This window comes from Musa acuminata, chromosome BXJ3-1, assembly GCF_036884655.1.
Source record: "Musa acuminata AAA Group cultivar baxijiao chromosome BXJ3-1, Cavendish_Baxijiao_AAA, whole genome shotgun sequence".
Lineage (NCBI taxonomy): Eukaryota > Viridiplantae > Streptophyta > Magnoliopsida > Zingiberales > Musaceae > Musa > Musa acuminata.
The window spans coordinates 3300940-3321634 of NC_088349.1; the positions used below are offsets into that span (position 1 = coordinate 3300940).

At 37.7% G+C, this 20695-nt stretch overlaps 3 protein-coding genes across 4 annotated transcripts; 1 reads left to right on the plus strand and 2 right to left on the minus strand.

The window, feature by feature from the left end:
* Nucleotides 1-2964: 2964 nt before the first annotated feature.
* Nucleotides 2965-4192, minus strand: LOC135583218 (uncharacterized). 2 transcript variants are annotated; one of them, XM_065135266.1, is made up of 2 exons: nt 4126-4192; nt 2965-3833 (listed from the first exon to the last, which is right to left on the minus strand). In XM_065135266.1, exon 2 carries the CDS (start codon nt 3826-3828, stop codon nt 3115-3117), a length of 714 nt encoding a protein of 237 aa, XP_064991338.1. In that variant the 5' UTR covers nt 3829-3833; nt 4126-4192; the 3' UTR covers nt 2965-3114. The 2 variants fall into 2 exon arrangements, with proteins under 2 accessions (XP_064991338.1, XP_064991339.1); XM_065135267.1 differs by having other exon boundaries at nt 3941-4175.
* A 640-nt stretch (nt 4193-4832) lies between these two features.
* Nucleotides 4833-9018, minus strand: LOC135628176 (uncharacterized). Its single transcript, XM_065134714.1, has 4 exons — nt 8246-9018; nt 6546-6641; nt 6057-6124; nt 4833-5095 (listed from the first exon to the last, which is right to left on the minus strand). The coding sequence occupies exons 1-4, from the start codon at nt 8945-8947 to the stop codon at nt 4966-4968; spliced, it is 996 nt and encodes a 331-aa protein (XP_064990786.1). The 5' UTR covers nt 8948-9018; the 3' UTR covers nt 4833-4965.
* Nucleotides 9019-12677: 3659 nt separating this feature from the next.
* On the plus strand, nt 12678-17632 carry LOC135628619 (uncharacterized). Its single transcript, XM_065135385.1, has 4 exons — nt 12678-13475; nt 15651-15746; nt 16379-16446; nt 17380-17632. Exons 1-4 carry the CDS (start codon nt 12768-12770, stop codon nt 17510-17512), a joined length of 1005 nt encoding a protein of 334 aa, XP_064991457.1. The 5' UTR covers nt 12678-12767; the 3' UTR covers nt 17513-17632.
* Nucleotides 17633-20695: the final 3063 nt, after the last annotated feature.

Consider the following 20695-nt stretch of genomic DNA (forward strand, 5'->3'; position numbering starts at 1 on the left):
CATTTCAATTCAACATTTATATCCTTAAAAAACTCAATAACTTACAAATTAATATATACAAATCATCTGAGTCGAATAGATCAAATGGTAACATCTGAATGAATAAGTATACATAATTTCAAAATATTAAATGTATATAATATGATATAATAAAATTTGAAGGAAAACATTTTGCTATTTCAATATTTGCAAGGATTAGATATGTAAAATTCTCTCAACGTTATTAGATGGGGCAATGAATCTTTTGGTGTCCGAACAATGACCGCTGAGGTGTGAACGGACGTCGAACTTTGCCGTTACCCTACGGATGGAGGGATTCGACCAATGAGCTGTCTGGGTCTGTGGAGCCCTCAGACCATAGGACGCATTAAATAATGCCTCCTCCCGGAAACTTCTCTACCCTTATCTGTCCCTTCTACCTTCCCCAATCAGAGAGCGGCGAGTCTATAGAGGATAACGGGACCCGCGCAATAAACGTGCTCAAACGTCAGGCAAGTGGGAGCAGGTACGTGCTGAGGTCAGCGCAAAAAAGAGAAAAGCACGTGGCGTATAAGAACGACGAAAGCCACGTGTTGTGCTGCGAACGGGAGAATAGGGGCTCGGATTAGAATGACTGATTTGCCCTTGTCGGCAGAGGTGATAGCGTGAAACGACGAGGGTAGATTTGTCATTGGGCGTGATCGAACCGTTGGTGCGGCCAGCATAAGTTAAACGTTTGCTGGCTTTTGCCTAATCCAAAATTGTGACCGTTACCTACTGGCGAAAGGTGTGGCATGCAGGAGTTCACATGAAGGCGGCGCGTCCCCATTTACCCCTTCCGGAAATGCGGAATTTATTATTCATGTCTATCCTCTAAAGATTAAAATCATTTACGTACATTTATTTTCTATTAACATTCTTTCATAAAAACTACTGTATTGATTAACTAATTTGAGTTGTATTCACTATTTCTACATATATTTATTTATACTTCAAACTCATCGAGAACAATCATGTTAACAACTTCTAATGATGTTCAATATTAGTGTATTTTGAGTTTTAAGTACATTTATAAAAATATTAAGTGCCTACTGTATTTGTAATGTGTTTAGCATTATAATTTATTAAAATGTCTCAGCAAAATTAGAGTTTAAACTAATAATTATGTGGCTAATGAAGATTAACCATGATATCATATGTAAATGTGTGTGTGTGTGTGTGTATGTATATGTATATACATATACATATACATATACATACATATATGTATATATTTGTATGTATGTACATACATAGCTTTCAGCTTAGAAAGATATAGCTCATTGTATAACCATGAGCTTGGAGAGAGGTGGAGTATTCTCCTTCCAAGTACATGTCATTCCCTTCCACAGTTTTCTTGAACTTATTGTACAACCCTTCAACACAGAAGCAGGAAGGAGAAGAAAATGGTCAAACAAAGCTGTGGAAGGGAGGACAATTCAGGACGAGGAAGCACAATTCACCACTGATAAGCATTTTTCAGGAGCAATCATATTCCATGGGTATGACTACTTCTTGAAATCTTAGCATCAATTAATGAATCTGTCTTTTTTCTATAACATGCAAACTTTGTGTCATAACCTCTTTTTTTGCTTTCAAAGAGATCTGGTATTGACTCTAGTTTTCTGCATTTTGATTTCCATGATGATGCTTCAGAATGGCCAGAGAAAAATCAGCAAAGCTGAAGTCCTTCATTGTTATCAGATTTTAATTTGAAGTAAGCAAATCTACACTGGTAAGTCTGATATTTTCTTAGAAGCTTGACCTAAGAACATAACAGCATGACAAGTCTATATTCATCCATTACATTTTAACCTATGATGAAGAGGAACTTTGTTTGTCACTAAGAAATCTTACAGTTAAATAGTTTTTTTTTTTATAGGGTTTGCTATTCAGTTGATTGGAATATAAGATTGTATGATGTTCCAGAAAGCTTGTGCCAGTGCTATTGAACATAATGATCATTCAATTCAGATCCACTTGGTCCAAAAGTTATGTACCTCTTGCTCTTGCTGAAAGGCTGAGATTTGTGGATTTGAGCAATCCCATACCCTCTCAGTTCATATTTAATCAAAGCAGAGGCAGAAACACTGCAGCTTCTTATATATCCTTCATCTCTTTTTTTTAGTGTACAGAAATATCATCTCTTCTTGGTTAGTCTACATAAGCATGGAAGATAAAACAATTATACAGATAGAATTCTCCTACACTACTAGTTATGTTGCTTCCTATCCACACTTTGTATATACCATGGGAGATAACCTTCTTCTTGGGGCAGAAGAGATTGTTGTTCCCTGTGTCAGTTGAGTAAAAACAACAATATAGGATTCTTTGATCAGGACATAACTGGTCTATACTAAGTTTAGATTGTTTAATCATGTTCATGTTCAGCTTCTGTGCCAGTTGAGTGGTCGTATGCTCATCTGGCCCAGGCTACAACAGATGATAAACTGCATCTACTGCAAATATTATCTGCATATTTGTGTAGTAGGTATTTCCACTTCCAATAAAATGGAAAGCATAGGAAATGACCATATTGCAGATAGTCTAAGCTTTCTTTTTAAAGCCTAGTTATATTCCCTTTCTATGTCAATAGGATTGTTCTCTTCAGTTTATGATCTCTTTCTATGCCTAGCTTCCTTTATCTTTGATACCGACAGAGCAACAGAAATTACACAAGTCCTCATTCCTATCGTCAAGTTCAAAAGTTAAATTTCTTTTAAATGCAATATGTCCTTTGACATGCATCATCATTTTCTTTATCTGATGAAGGCATATTTCAAATAAGAATCTTGCCATCAAAAATCAAAGTCTTTATCAACTAAACTTAAAAAATATGGTGTTAGGACAAGAATTTAAATCCTTATTCCATACACCATTACAACGCTAAAGAGATTACCACAGTGCAGAAACAGTATATTTTTATGAAACTTATTCAGTCAACTATCCATTCTTTGAAGACAAAAAATATGATTATGTAAACATAAGCTAGTAAGTGAATTTGTAGCAAATGCAAAGGGAAAAGGGGGAAGAAAATCACCTTATCGAAGTATCGGATGACATTATAGACAAAGACCTCTAACGACCATTTTGAATCTAGAACTCCAATTTGAGCCATTGTTTGTAATACACACAGGTGTTTGGTGATATAACACCCTCAGGTGTGCACTCGCTTATCCGTGGACACATTCCACAAGGAATCGATGATAAGTGACCAACACTGGGACCTTGTCTACCTCTCGAGCGCCTATAGCAAATCTTTCCAGATTGAACCATAGAAAATTCAGCTACTCCAGTGCTCTTTAATTCCTCGATCTCCTTGTCCAAAGCCAATGCCCGAACAATCTCCAGTACCTGCTGCATGGTACATTCCACCTTCATTATTCGAGAGGCCGCAATGCACTTATGGATATCTTCAATAGTTGCAATCCTAAGGTCTTCAATATGCTTCAAGCACATCATCCTCAAAATATTAATGAACTCCGTATCAAGGCTTCCATCTGAGTACCATGAACCCCCAGATACTTCCTTCGATGGTTCAAACTCTACAGCCATGAAGGTTTTTCTTGACTTATTGTGAACATTAACAACATCTTTTATGAGGTTCTTGCTCTGGAGCGATTTGAGAGCCTTGGTAACAATAATATTCTGAATGCCTGCTTCTCTTTTCATGTCAGCTATCCAAATCCCCATGTTCTTTCTGCTTTTGATCAGTTCGTAGAGAATCCGCTCGCTTTCAGGTAGAGCAGGAGGTTGAGTTTGTGAGTCAGGTTGTCGCCTCTTTTGCGGTGTCATCGGAGGGCGACTCATTGTGACTGTCACAAGTTTAAAAAACAGAACAAAACACAATAAGCAGAAGAAATAATTGCTGTCAAGGACTAAAAACGGCAAGGTGAGACGGGCGGGGGGGGGGCGGCTCTACTGGAGAGAGGCAGAGAGCAGGGGCAGAGGAAGCTAGCGGCGGGCTGATAACAGCAGAGTCCTGGGGGGAGGAAGGGAGGGAGGAGGGACGGACGGCTGCTGGAAGCGAGAAAGAGAGAAAGCGACAACGAGAGGGAAGGAATAGGAAGGGGCACCGCCGGGAGGGGAAGGGAGAGGAAGAAGTACCGCTCACGAGAGAAGAGACACCGCCGTAGTGGGGAGGGTTTGGGGTTTGTTTTTTGTTAAGGGTTGGGGGAGCGTTGGGGGTTTGTTTTGTGGTAAGGGTTGGGGTTTAGTTAGTTCAGGCCCGAACCCGGTCCAGTCTGACCGATTGAACCGTCCACGGTTGGGCTCAGGCGCGCGCCTGGACCGCGACCAATTGAATACGCTGGTCCGAAGGACGTGTGATTTAGAGGAAGAGGAAAGGAGGAGGTCATATATGCATTTTATAAAATGGTGGGATTGCGGGATTAGGCAAATTTAATGTTTGTTGTGATGGCCATATAATATGTTGGACACAACAATAGTGAATACCAAAAATTTTGGTCCCTCTAATCATTGACAATAATTGAAAAATGGTTTGTATGTGAGTTTAGGTATACATAAACACATATCAACCTATAAGTACAAGTAAATAATTATTATTAATTATGCAATATTAAATATAAAAAGATAAATATTTATTAGAAATTATTAGAAACGAATGAATTACTTTCGAGTTGATTTGCAATATCCCTTACGATGGAGATAAATGACAAAAAATTTGCCAAATAGTTGGGAGATTGCATCTAGCAATTAGTTGTTTACCTGTGTGCATTTCATGCTTTTGATTCTTTTTCTTAATGCTGTCTAATTCATACACAATGATCGTTTCTTGCACTATAAAATCTTCATAGATAAATGGAGACAACTTTTTGCTTTTTCGAATTTGATACAAATAAAAAGCTCTTGAGGTTAGCACTTGGAGCCACATCTTCTCCTCTCCCAAACAACATATTTAATCTTGCATTTCATTGTTATCACAGGCTATAAGTTGATATCAGACACACCCTTGAGAAACTGTTCAATCAAGTGGTTAACCTGATCAGGTTTTTCCAGTTGCAATGCATGGCCAGCATCTTTGAGTACCTCCAACCTTGATTTCTTTCCCAGATGTCTGTTTTATGAGAAAAAGAATGCTCAAGTGGCTGCCATCATACATAACTACATCAAAGAAAAATGAAAAAAACAATCGAATGCAAGACCAATCTCAGCAAGTTTGGCACCAACCCAACAAATTAACAGATCTTCTGTGGTTGAATACTTGAGTCGGACACAGATGATGATAAGTGCAACTGCTGAATCATAAGACCTTTTTTTGTGAAGAAAGAACATAACCGATGCTTGTTCATGAAGTATAGAAGAGTAGCTAAGTGGCTTCAAAACTAATTTTGTGCAAAGGCTTAACCATGCTTAACTCTATCCCATCACTATGGATCTAATATGCAAAAAATATATATTGAAACGATTTGAAATATAAAACAGATGTATATTCACTAAAACAATATAAATAGATAGGCTTTCAAAAATCCACTCTAATCACTAATAATATCTCCAAACACTTGTGTCAATAGTTAAAGTAAACTCAATCGATTAAGAGACACGTGTTACTAATATTCGTCAGCCAGAAGACGTAGACATATTTCACAACATAAATATTGACAAAAAAACAATCATGCAAAGATTTTAATATGTCTACTATCATACTAATTGCTTGAGGAACATATACTTGCAAGCATAAGTTCATTGTGCCCTGAGTGATGAAATAGCCATTGATACAAGAATATTGTATGACTTGTTATTGGAATGAAAGAGAACCTAAAGTACAGTTTCTCTTCTTTTTTCACCTTCCTTTGAGTAAAAAAAAATAGTGACATCTCATTTGCAATTAGGTAATTTCAGGTTTAATAATGATATCAACAGCTAAAAATTTTGTAGCAAGGTTGGTGATATTTTAATCGAGCTTTTATGGTTATAAAAATCAATGTACTTTGCATTTGTATGAGTTTAAAAGAAATCTTGCCTATACTAATTTATGCATAAAGGAAATACATAACAGTACTGAGGACAGTGAGTACCTGTGTAATTGATGAGCAAGTGGGAGAGGGAAAATATCATCTTTGTCACCCCATAGTATAAGAGTGTCCTAGTAAGAAAATAAAATCACCATCATAATACATCTCAAAACTAAAAATGAAGGTACTTTTTTTAACAGTGTATTCAAAAGCTGATTTGATGTATTAACTTGGTAAAATCAGTATTATTGATCAGTAGCCAAATCTGAATGCTCACGATACTAAGTAAGTGACAGCAGTTCCCCTAATTGTAGAGAGTTTGGCATACAGTTCCCTTAGTTTCTGTGAAATGTTTTGATTCGCAAAATTGATCCAAGAGCAAGGGATAATATTCGTTAAATGCAAACATGATCTGCTAAATTTGTTAGGTGAACATGAAACCTGAGAGCATTTCTTGCTAACAAAGTGTTTTTGAATCCACAATAAAGCATCAATGCATAATCTAATGTCTATTTTGGTGTTAAACTTTGGCTGCTTCAGTATCTTATTTACCTGATTAAGAACAGGAATTGGGTCCAGGTCAATTCCCTTTTCTAAAAGTTTTTTCAGCAGTTCCGACCTCTCCATCCGTTGATTCCTATACATCACCTGCAGCACATACAGAAGATGAATTAGACCTCCATAAGAACATGAACCACTGATTTATTGAGGATCAGAATTGACATGATTAAGCTTAAGCCGGTAGACAAACACTCACCATCTCATGTGTAGAATAATAGATTGACTCGAACCCAACACATAATTCATTTTTCTACAGTAATGCTGTTAGAAACTGAACTGACATGGACAAGGAAAGCACGAGGATGAGCTTAACTTCCTTTACCTTACTAACCTCACTAAAGCCATTACTAAAGCTGTTTCTTGGTCACCTAACAAAACTTGAATGCCGATAGCAACGTGCTTTTGTTTAATCTAATTTTTCCGAGAGCAACAACAACAGTACAAGCCACAACGTACAAATTATATAATACATGATGCTGAGAGTAGTTTGCATTCCTTAATGCTGATTGCTACGTGTGCTGGCCGCCACAACCATATCTAAGGATGAGTGAATCTGATTGAAATGGGATCTCGATCCAACGACTAAGATCGACCATACACCCATCAAACATTTATGCTTGTGGTCGCATTAGGCTCACCAGCATGGGTGCTGGGGAGATGTCGCATGCACCCATTATTGTATTGTCTATGATGATAAGTTCTCACGTCAAAAAGACAGATCCATTGAAATTAATAAGCAGAAGGAAGATAGTCATAAAACAATCTTGACTTTGCCAACTTCGTCAAGTCACCTTAATCACCCACGCATAAGAGTCCATCATAAGTGTCAATAACAAAGTCAAACAACTTAACTAGTTTTCCGAGACTATATTTCCTGCGGAATGAACAATGCTGCAAGCAAAACCAAACCGAGGAAGAACTTCAACAGACAAACAATGTGACAGACGTGCCGGGCACAGATAACGTGGAAAACCTTCTTTGTGATCCATGTGGCCGGTGGCCTGCCTACTTTGATCCTAAATGCACCGGAAGAGTAATCCAGAAATCTGAACTTGTTCTACCCCTGTTGACGTCATTGCACTGCGTCAACTAAATAACAGGGGAGTAGAACGGGGTGCACACATCATGAGGGAAACACCCGTACCTGTGGCCTGCACTGTGAAATATCTTCAACTTATAACGTGTGGAGTCGAAATACTACGGAAATCTGTGTCATGACCAATCTTCTGCCTAACAACCATCCCAATCAAGACCATGGAGACGCCCGAAGAACACGTGCAACGTACTCGACTCGTGATTGTTCTTCGCGTTAATCGTTCCGCCAAGGATTCTCGACCCTCTGATCCCTAACGAATTCGTAACAACGACGCTTCATTCGCCTCACACTACTACCGGTAAAGATAATCCCGTACCATACTTTTCCTACTGTACCGGGCATACCGGCCTCGTGATTGGGTTCCTATGTAGAGGGACCCACTGCGACAAGTCCACGATCCTACGGCCGGGCAACCGAGACAGAACACTTGCGTGTACTTCTACAACGGTCGTATAGCCTTGTGATTTGATGTCTCCTCGTGACACAAGTAGTGGGCACACCACGACACAATACATGCATGTGAGACGAGGGTAAAGGGCGTTTATTTTGTGGGAGTAGAGATAACGATAAAAGAAGCAATGGTAAGGTTACCGACCTCGATGAAATCTTGGAGCAAGAAGGCGGGGATCCACTTGGGGTGGCGGTACTTGGATCGGCGGAGGAGGTTCATCAGGTCCTCCGCGTTCTGGGGCAGGAGGAGCTCGCAGACGTCCCTCTCCTCCTTCGCCGCAAAATCCCTCAGCTGCTCAGGCGTCAAGCAGATCCCGGCGGTGAGGATCGCCACCCGCTCCACGGCCCCCGCCGCCGGCCCCTCCGCCATCCGGAAAGCCACGAACCCGCCGTAGCTGATCCCCACCACGGAGTACCGGGCGACGCCGAGCCGCTGCATTGCCTCGGCGATGCACGACGCCTGGTAGCCCAAGGACCGGTCGCGGCTAGCGGATCGGGAGTTGCCGAAGAAGACCAAGTCGGGAATGTAGAGGTCGAAGGATCGGGAGAGGGGCCCGATCTGGCCTTCCCACTGCCACCTGGAGTTGCCGCCGAAGCCGTGAACGAGGACGAGGGCCGGCTTTCTGGGGCGGCCACGGGCTGGGGCGGGAACCCAGAGATGGACGCAGGCGTGGCCGAGGTCGAGGGTGACGGGGCGTAGGCCACGGAAGAGGAAGGCGAGGTGGAGGACGGAATCCCACAGGGCGACCAAGGAGAGGAGGCGCCAGGGGGCCGACCGGTAGAGGACTGAGAGAATGGCGAGGGCGAGGAGGCGTAGCCGGTGGCGAAGCGATCTCGGTGACTCCATTTAGATCCCTGGGCTTAGGGTTAGGGTTTGGGGCCGGCCAGTGACAGAAGGGAGGAGGGGCTGGAGGCCGTCGTGCCAGTTTTGCGGAGATCAGATACAAGTGTACATATATAGAGAGAGAGAGGGAGAGAGAGAAGGGTGTTTATGATGAACCGCGGGGCAGCCTAAGCGGAACGCTCATTTCCGTTCGATACTCCTACATTAAATGTACTCTGACTTTTAGACAAGGTTTGATAAAGAAAAAAGAAAAGGGGGCGGGGGGAGTATATTTGGTATTATAATTTATTATAATAATTAAGTAAAAGCTATTTAATCCAAAGAAAAATAAAAGAACTATGATTTTAGCTCTATTTGCAACAACATCAAGTGGAATACAAGGGAGAAATATAGCATATTATAACTAAGAGAAAGAAAGAAACATGAAATGAACTTAAAAAGTCAACAAAATGGTGAGCTTTGACATTTCTCTATCATTGGATGATGAACGTTAAAATCATGAAAACAGTTGACTAGAAACAAAAAGCGATTAGTGATCATATATGATCGATTATATCTAAGATCGATCCTTGATTGGAGTTGCAAAGATGGTGATGATGCAGAGCATGAATTGAGTCCTCCTTATAGGGAGAAAGAGAGAGAGAAGAGAAGGAGGAGGAAACCTTTGACCGTTCATCAATAAGAAAGGATCATCATCCCAACTCGATATGCTCAAGTTGACTAAATCAACATTGGAAGGTGAAAGTGAAGGGGAACAAAGAGAAGAGAACTAGTTATTTTGTATGTATGTATATATATAAAAGGTCAAATAATATATATGTATATGTATAAAAGGTCAAATAATATATAATAGAAAACTAATTCAAATATCATACATGAATCTTAAGATAACACGCAGATGAAAAATATTTTCTTGCGATAAAATATATATAAAAAAATATGTCCTAAAATCATATACTTATATAATTCTCGCACACCATATCTATGAAAATAATTTTCTTAATATACAGATTATAAAAATATTACTATCTATCCGATGACGATACATTTGAATTTTGTTTAATATATATTGCTTGATGTATCCTAATTTAAGAACTAATAAGGATGTGAGATTACATTATAATAATAACATAAGACTCTCTTTTGAAGATGATCATATACATGTTGATTGTGAATAAGATTCAAGACCTCAAAATTTGTAATTCCTAATGCTTTATCTTCATGTGGGTTGCATTTATGGAGCATATAATATATGAATTACAATGAATATTCTGTACAAGAAAATTCAACATACTCTTTGTATTTCAAGATTAAGCAAATTAATTGGTTAGATTGATTTAAAAATAATAGAACTAATAAAAAAGAAAAAATACTCATTTTAAAAACAAAAAAAAGTATAATAAAAAAGAAAAGGAAGATTTAATAAGATGCAATTGACCATACAATTAATTGCCAAAAGATAATGCGGCACAATATTAAGACAATTAATGGCATCCCATTGCCAACTGACATGATAAAACTGGAACACCCATTCAACTCATCAACCACAAGAACAGATGTGCACTGCACTTATCTCATCCCTCAAGAATAACAACAGGCGCAATAACACCACAAAAGGAAAGAGAAAACATGCAAGAGCAAAGCTTAGAGCAAAAGCACCCCAACAAAAGCCATTTTTTGAATTTTCTAAATCCAATCACCGAAGGAAACTTAACACATACATACATACATATATACATAGGCATCGAATCGCTTCAATGTACCGTAAGACAAACAATGTACCGTAAGGCAAAACACCTAATAGTAGAGCACATTTTGCGTTGATTTGTTTGTTGTGTTAAGGAAGCGAAAATCGGAACACGCATCAATAACACCAAAAGAGAAAACATTCAAGAGTAAAGCTTAGAGCAAAAGCAACAAAAGCCATTTTTAATATCGAATCGCTTAGATGTGCCATAAGGCAAAATACCCAATAGAATAGCATTTTTGAGTCGATTTGTTTGTTTTAGATCAATTCCCTTTGGCATCTAAAACAAAAAAAAACTTTGTTTTCCGTCCTATTATATTAGGCAAAACACCTAATATAAACCTTGATATAAAAGTATCTAGAACTATATCAAAAGTTTAGACAGAACTAGAAAATGTTTTGTTAGGATATGGGATGCAGGTGTAAACATAAAAATTATAATTATATTATTATATAAATATTTTAATATTAAAAATTAAAATCAAATATTGATAGAATAAATTTATAATATGTACATTTCGATTTAGTTCAAAAATTCTTTATCTGGTTCATAAACACATCGTCATAAGATCCAAAAGCTATAGTAATATTAACCTATAAGAAGAATTAGACTCAAGTTTTCTCGTTTCTTCTCATTTTTCGTACAACCACTTTGAGCAATAGATTAATGACTAAGAAAAATGAGAGAATATTTATAATCTTTCAGTAACATTATGTGACTTGAGGAGATAATTGAAATATCTACGACCTTTTAATAATAACATATATTATGTTGAATCCATAACATATCATGTCTATTTATAAGCGAGATAAATAATTAGGAGAATTCCTCCCATCTAGATTATCTTCTAAGGAATACTGTTTTAATTGGACTTCATTTTTATTAGTCGATAACTATAATGAAAATTCAATCATATCCATAATATATTTTACATAATTAAATAGGGTCATAGAATTTAACATTCTCCTATTTGGCATATTAATTAGTAAGATACAAACAGTCTAAAATCAAAATAACTAAAATAAAATTTATTTAAAAATAAATTTATCCAAGTAAATTATGAAAATTTGAAAATTATTTATAAACATATGAATTTAAAAAATAAGTGAATAAGTCCAATAAATATAATAATACTAGATTAAATTTGACTAGAATAGCAATTGTATACTATCAATATTATAATTCCTTATACTACAACACTATTAATCTTTTCTAATATAATCTAAAATGACCCCTATTATTTATCTTATCAAAATATTTATAATACATATCTCATTTAGAAAGTCTTTGTTTGATTTACAATTATACCGTTATCATATCTAAAAGCTATAGTAATATTAATTTAAAGGAGAACTAGACTCGTTTTCTCTTCTCTTCCAATTCAAGACCACTTTTAAGTGATGGATTAAGAACTAAGGAAGATGAGAGAATATTTATAATATTTCAGTAATATCACGTGACTAAGAGAGATGAGAGAATATATATAATTTCTCAATAACATTATATACCGTGTTTAATTCCGAGAGGTTCTATTTATTTATCAACGAGAGTATAAAGTCTAGAATAAATAATTAAAAAAAATCTATAAAAAACATCTCCTAAAGAATTATATTTTAATTAAACTTTTTTTATTAATTAATAATCATAATCATATAATTTAACAATTGACTTTACTTGAAACTGACTCTTAGTTGGACCATGCTCTATCCAATAAATCCTAAAACATCCCATTTGTAAAAGAAGTATCTTTTAACTACGTTACTAAAAAAAAATATATAATACCAAATAGGTTCCTTTTTTTAATCAAACCACGTCCAAGTCGATATGCATTTAACTTAACAGTATGGATCACATATGATGGTTATTTTAAATTGTATCGGTCGTTATCTCAATATATCGCCATAAGTCGCTTACGCTGCCCCGCGGTTCATCATAAACACCCTCCTACGTGTATATATCACGACTCGCTGAAACTTGGCATGACCGCCACCCCTCTCGCCGGTCTCCCGCCCCACCGCCCATTTCGTATTTGGCCGGCCCCAAACCCTAGCCCAAACCAAGCCCCGGGGATCTCAATGGAGTCGTCGAGATCCCTCCTCCACCTGCTACGCCTTTTCGGTCGCGCCCTCCTTTCACTCCTCCGTCACCTCGCTGCCCCCTGGCGACTGCTCTCCTTAGTCACCTTGCACGAGTTCTTCCTCCACCTCACCTTCCTCTTCTGTGGCCTTCGCCCCGTCACGCTTCACCTCGACGAAGCCTGCGTCCATCTCTGGGCGCCCGCCCCCACCCGCCGCCGCCGCCTCAACAGGCACGCCCTCGTCCTCGTTCACGGCTTCGGCGGCAACTCCAAGTGGCAGTGGAACCATCAAATCGGGGCCCTCTCCCGCTCCTTCGACCTCTACATCCCCGACTTGGTCTTCTTCGGGAGCTCCCGATCCGCCGGTCCCGACCGGTCCGTGGGCTTCCAGGCGTCGTGCATCGCCGAGGCAATGCGGAGGCTCGGCGTCGCCCGGTACTCCGTGGTGGGGATCAGCTACGGTGGTTTTGTGGCGTTCCGGATGGCGGAGGGGCCGGCGGCAGGGGCCGTGCAGCGGGTGGCGATCCTCGCGTCCGGGGTCTGCGCGACGCCTTTGCAGCTGAGGGATCTTACGACGAAGGAGGGGAGGGACGTGTGCGAGCTCCTCTTGCCCCAAAAGGCGGAAGACCTGATGACGCTCATCCGCCGATCCATGTACCGCCACCCCCAGTGGATCCCCGCCTTCTGGCTCCAAGATTTCATCGAGGTCGGTAACCTTACCACCGCTTCCTTTATCATTATCGATACTCCACAAAACAATCTCCGTTTACCCTGGTCTCACATGCATGTCTTGTGTTGTGATGGACCCACTATGTGTGCCACGTGGAACATCTAATCATTGGGTATGTTCTTGAGCGTATACAGTAGTATAAGCGAGTGTCTTGGTGTTGTCGCTATGGGTCTCCATACGAGATCCCCAATGACGAGGCGGGTAACGGCGAGTACGGTAGAAAAGGCACTTCATTGGATAAGTTTTACCCCTAGTAAGGCGAATCAACCCAATCGGGTATTCTTTCGGGATCATCTGGTGGATAATCTTTAGCCGTACGATTAACGCGAAGAACACATTACGAATTGAGTTGATTGTAGGTGTTCTTCAGGCATCGCCTTCATCACATTGGATGGTTGTTAGGAGGAGATTGGTCGGGGCACAAATTTACTTTGTGCTTTTTCTTGCTTTACGATCTCTTTTTCATCTTATTTTGGATGGGATCAAGATACATGATTATTTATGATCTTTTATTGCCTAAGCTCTTCTCGTTTTTTATACAGATTTAGCGTATCAGACTCCATCCCGATTTATATTTATCGGAAGAGCCAGGCCACAGTGAGACCTGCTCCGTCTCCACTGCTGCCTCCAATCACGAGGTACGGGGATTGTCCTCGTGATATTGATCGAGCGGATGATGGTGTGTGTCCAAGGGCAATCCCGTTCCGAATCAACCTTGAGAAGTCATCCGGTGTGATGGCACTTTTCATAGTGGTCCACGCGTGTGGATCTGATGCTATACGTATACTTTAAAGTTTAAAGTATATATCAGGTGACCGAATGGACATGTTTTGATCTGTGTAATAATACACAAATCGATCAATCCGGATGTCTGAACAGAGATCACTGTTTGTTTAGTTGATATGGTGGTATGGGCAAATAGGGTAGGAGAAGTTGGGTTTAGATTTCTGGTTTATTCTTCAGGTGCATTTAGGATGAGGGCAGGCAGGTCACATGGATCACAAAGAAGTTTATACACGTTGTCATTGCCCGGCACGTCTTTCTTATTGCATGTCCCGCCGGCAGACATCCCCTACCCCCTCCTGGGCCTTGCATACAAGGAATCTTTTAAGACATCACTGAAGCTCCTCGGTTTGGCTTTGCTTGCGGCATGGGATCTTAGTAGATTTCAAGTAGCTTGCTTGCCAAAGCATTGTTCGTTCTTCCATGGCTTTGTTCTCTGCTTATAACTTTTCTTTTCTCCCTGTGTTAGATATTTCAGAGAGTACCTAGAAAATTGATAATCTCGGGAGGAAACATAGTCTCAAAAAACTAGTAAAGTTGTTTGACTTTGTGATTGACAGTTATGATGGACTCATGCATGTGTACTTAAGGTGACTTGACGAAGTTGGCAAGGTCAAGATATTTTTCTCATTACCTTCCTTATCCGTATTAACTTCAATGCATTTATGTGAATTAAATGTTTGACGGGTCCATGGTCGATCTTAGGCATCGGGTAGTAATCAGCACTCAAGGAAAATTAGAATAAAAGAAGCAAAATCCTATTAACATTAGCATTATTGTTGGGGCATTGCAGCTTCTTGTCTTTATTGTTGCTGTTGTAATTTGTATCAGCATTCAATGTTCGTTGGTTGACAAGGCAACAGTGTATTTAGTGGCTTTAGTGAGGTTAGCAAAGTAAACCAAGTCAAGTATATTGTTGTAATTGTAATAGATCTCAGGTTCAAATTTGATGCAAGTTCATCCTTCTACTTTCATTGTCCCTATCAGCTCTGAGTGCCTCACTGTAGAGAAATGAATGCTCACTGTCCCTATCAGTTTGTGTTCTCAGTGCATCACTGTAGAAAAAAGAATTGTGTTGGGTTGGGTCTATCTACTAGTCTTTACGTGCGAGGGTGAATGTTTGTCTAGGCTTATGCTTAATCATGTTAATTTTGATCCTCGGTGGCTCATTTTCTTATGGATAGGATTTGTCGTTTCGAGTATCGGACCCATCTAAGAGATTTGTCGGTATTAGTTTATACTGTTCTTATGTTTGTCTGCATTTTGATGACTAATCGGATCAGTATATACTGTTCGTACCTTATCGACTTGAGTGGTACAGTAAACCTGGCTTGTAGAGGCCTAATCCATCTTTTGTATGCGCTGCAGGTGATATATGAGAAGGAAAGGAAAGAGAGGACAGAACTGCTGAAAAGACTTCTTGAAAAGGGGATTGACTTGGACCCAATTCCTGTTCTTGATCAGGTAAATAAGCTAATGAAGCAGCCAAAGTTTGACACCAATGTAGACATTAGATTATTGTGAATTCAAAAACAATTTTTTGGCAGGAAATGATGCTCCCAGGTTTCATGGTCGTCTAACAAATTTAGCAAGATCATGTTTGTATTTAATGAATTTAATTTATGTCTTGCTCTTGGATCAATTTACACATTACACATAAATTAGGGGAACTAAATGCCAAACTCTCTGCAGTTAGGGGAACTGCGTTGCTGAACCTGTATGTCACTTCTTAGTATTATGAGCATTCAGATTTGGCTACTGATCAATAATACTGATTTTAACAACTTCATACATCGGATCAACTTTTGATTTGAAATTTGAGAAGAGAAATATGACGGATGTACTGACTAAAATATGTATGCATCATTGGTCATACTCGAAATGAAAAAGATAAGGAGAAATATCTAGGTCATGTATCAAACACCAATTAAGGTGGAAAAAGGTGGCTAAAACTGCTTTTATTTTGATTGAACAACTACTACAACCCTACTGTAGCTCTAAAACAATTGGCACCTAACACCATCAACATAGTTTATGAAGTACCTTCATTTTTAGCTTGGAGATGTATGATCATGGTGATTTTGTTTTCTTACTAGGACACTCTTATAATATGGGGTGACAAAGATGATATTTTTCCGCTCTCATTTGCTCATCAATTACACAGGTACTCACTGTTCTCAGCACTGGTATCTATTTCTTTTATGCATAAATTAGGATAGCAGGATTTCTTTCAAACTCATACAAACACAAAGTACATTGATTTTGGTAAATATCACCAATCATTGTCGATAAAGATTTTAGCTGTTGATATCATTATTAAACCTGAATTACCTAATTGCAACTGAGATTGCACCGTTTTTTATTTCTCAAAAGAAGTGGTTCTTTTTCATTCCAATAACAAGTCATACAATATTCTTGTATCAATGGCTTTGACATCACATAGAAAAATATGAACTTACGCTTGTTGGTATTTGTTCCTCAAGCAATTATTACAATAGTAAACATACCAAATTCTTTGCATGATTGTCTCATTTAAGATGTTGTTAAATATGTCTACCTCTTCTGGCTGATCAACTTTAGTAACATTTCTGTTTCTTAATTGATTGATTTTTTTTCCTTTTAACTATTAACATAGTGGTTTGCAGATGTTAAATGAGTATACTAGATTTTCCAAAGCCTGCTTATAATGCTTAGTGAATATACATCTATTTTATATTTTAAATTATTCCAACATATTTTTTAATCGACGTCAATGCCTATTATATCCATAGTGATGGGATAGAGCAAAGCTTGAATAAGACTTTTCACAAAAATATTTTTGAAGCCACTTAGCTACTACTCTTCTTACTAATACTTCATGAACAAGTATTGCTTATGTTCTGTCTCCACAAAAAAGTTCTATGATTTGGGAATTGCACTTATCATCATCTGTGTCCATCTCAAGTCTTTAACCATGGGAGATCTGTTAATTAGTTGGGTTTCTGACAAACTTGCTGAGATAGGTCTAGCATCCATATATATATATTTTATTTACATTTTATTTGATATAATTATGTATTATGGCAGCCACATAAGTATTCTTTTTCTCACAAAACAGACATCTGGGAGAGAAGTCAAGGTTGGAGGTACTCACAGATGCTGGTCATGCATTGCAATTGGAAAAACCTGATGAGGTTAACTACCTGATTGAACAGTTTATTAAGGGTGTGGCTGGTATCAACTTATCGTAGCCTATGATTACAATGAAACGTAAGATTATGTATGGTGCTCGGGAAGGGAGAAGATGTGCACCCTCAATAACTTCGAATGTCAAAAGGACAAAAAAAAGAAGCTTGTCTCCAGTTGTTTGTGTTAAGATTTCATAATACAATAAATAATCATTGTGTATGAGATGGGCAGCATTAAGAACAAGAATCAAAAGCATGAAATGCAACATGTATATAACAATATCTAGCTGTAATCTCCCAATAATTAGGGTCAGGCTATATTTTGATTTTTTTTATTGTCATTTAACTCCATTGGAAGTGATATTGTAAATCAATTTGATAGTAACTCTACCTTTTCTTATGTCTGTTTCCATTTGATCTCACATAATTAATAATAATTATTTACTTATATTTATGGGTCAATATATCTTATCACTAATATATAGTATACCTAAACTCATATACCAACCGTGTTTCATTTGTATACCTATTCGGCAAATAAGACTCCCATTAACTTTATATAAATTGCTTGCCGATTTCAGCTTCCGACAAAATCGTAAGTGTTCGTCTAGTTAATTTTGAAGAAAAATATATATAGAAAAAAATCACTTCATATAGTATTACCATTGGTTTAATAATATATATATATATATTGTGTGTGTGTGTATAATGTTAATCATAATTAGTAGCCCTTCAATCCAAGGAATCATCTCCGCTGCTCCTCGGCCATCAGCTTCGCCTTTGTCCGAGGAAAACGTCCATCTTCCGGCCACTGTCGAGGCTCCTCTCCTCTAGGGTTAGTAGCTCCCGGCTGCTTCCGTGTGCGCTTTCGCAACTTATTGAAGTTTAAATGCTATCTTTTTTCTCTCTATTTCTCTTTGGGATATTGGGATTGGGTGGAATATTAGTTGCACGCCAGTTATCTGTTGAATTGACTATGTGATGTTTAGTCCATTTTTTTTTTCTTACTTTGTTTATGTTAATATTTCGTTCTGAGTTTAGTGCCATTGAAGTAACAGTGGCGACTTGTGGACAATTTTGGATTAATAGATATGATTCTTAATATGTCTCTGGTGTAACTCTCGTTTGAAAATTTGTTAATATTCAAATTTATCTCATTCTATCATTTCTTTATTTGTCTCTCAATTCACATTTGGAGATGAAGGGAATTTTATTGAGGGTTGCCGAATGAATTGTTTTGTTCAAACTTGTTTATGTCAAAGCTAAAACCTCTTCATTGTAGTGTATTTAATTTGAGAAATCAGTACTAAACCATGACTTTATCTTAGATTATGATTAGGATCTAAAAATGTTGCCTAAGGTTTTCAAATGAATTTTATGTTGTTTTATCGCAATTCAGTGTACAAGATGGTGTTTCAATTATCTTTTGTTTTTTGTAAGAGATGTCGATACTTTTTAAAAGTTGCAAATTTGCAAATTTATGATGACCATGTGCTCTGATCAATTCTGAGATATAAGCTTCAAGTTGATACAAGGATTACTGCATACTTATGCTTACCTTGTAATATGGTCGTAATATAACGTTGAATGTTCTATATTTAAAGTAGCCAAACTCCATTAACACATCATTCAATGGATAAAAATCAGACCCTTAATTATATTATTAATTAACAAGTTTATGTGTTATTCCTATAGCAACTCAACATTCATAAATACTAAATGCACTTATGATATGTCTCTTCTTTATTTCTAGCAACTGAACATCTACACAGTAAAACTATGAGACTTCTGTGATTAATCTTTACTCCTGTTTTTGTGTTTTTTGTGTATGCTTTATAAAATATAAAGTGTCTATTGTCAAATTAGATTGTGTCTGAATTGTGTTGGACTTCAAATTAGACCCTTAATTAGGTAAACCTTCTCAATGCCAGTCTAATCCAAATTCTGAAAGGCCCAACCCCAATGTCTGGCTTTTTGCAGCCTGTTCCTTCAGGGCTTTTCAGCAGAGTTTGAAATAGCATATTTATCATTATAAATTCTAATGTAGCATCTATGTGTCACTCCAAAGGTTAAGAACCGGTGTTATGTCATGGATGTTAATATCCATCGAAAAACTTAGGTTAACAATTATTAACCAATTTACTTAGTTGTTTGAGTTAAACAAGTATATAAACACCCAACATTCATCCAGAAAGTTTAGTTGAATCAATTTTAATCATCATTAATATTAATGCATTCAAGTTAAATATCTAAAGTACTCCTAGTACTTTAAAAATGACAATGAGCTTTTGATGGATTTTAGTATAAATTAGAGTTTTAAGTAATGGTTAACTTATAGTTAATTTATAAGTTTTAGAATTAGGAGAGATTTATGCTATGCATAAAATCATTGAGTTTTAAAGGAATATATGTAATTTTGCCTTCAATTATGAAGCTCAAATCAAGCAAAGGAATAAAGAGAGGTTGGTCCCTGAACCAACTTTTGATAAAAATTTCGAATCCCAGGGAAGATGGATTAGATTCCCCAGAGGATTTCCTCGGGAACCCAAGTCAACCAGTTTCAATCCAATACATCATCCAGCTTAGATTTGTACGGACGTTAGCTTTTGTTGCTGCAGTGAAATCTAGCAGCAGCTCTTTCCATAGCCTATGTAGGATGGCTTTGCTCCAAGACACAGATGCATCAGAGTAGCAGCACGTTTCCCAAGTCAAGTCATTGTTTATTGTTTCTTTGCATGTATCTTTCTCTTATCTGGTCTGCCCTGATCTGACTCACCTCCTGCACCTCGACAAACAATCTTGTCCCAATGGTTCCATGCTACAAAGCAGACATTTCACCTTAGAATATATTGGCAGTGTTCATGTATTCAGACGTGTACATGTATCTACTAAGAATTGATCTACTCACAAACATAGCTACAATAAAATTGATTGTCATAAACAATTTCCAAGATTAGTTGCAATATTTCTCTAAAGTATTTAAAGTCCTTCATTCTCTTTTGATTGTAATATTTCTTACTGCTTCTTACTCTACTGTAATGATTAATTTTGTCTATCTAGTTGTTGCATTCATACAATATCTTTAGGCATACCCTTTTCGTCTCATTTTATTCCTGTATGTAAATGTTATTTTCATTAAAAAGGTGTTGATATGGAAGATATATTTATTTGATAGAGAATCCGACATTAAAAACTTGACTCGGATTGGAATACAGAAGCCAAAAAGATAGGAGAAAAAAGAGTACA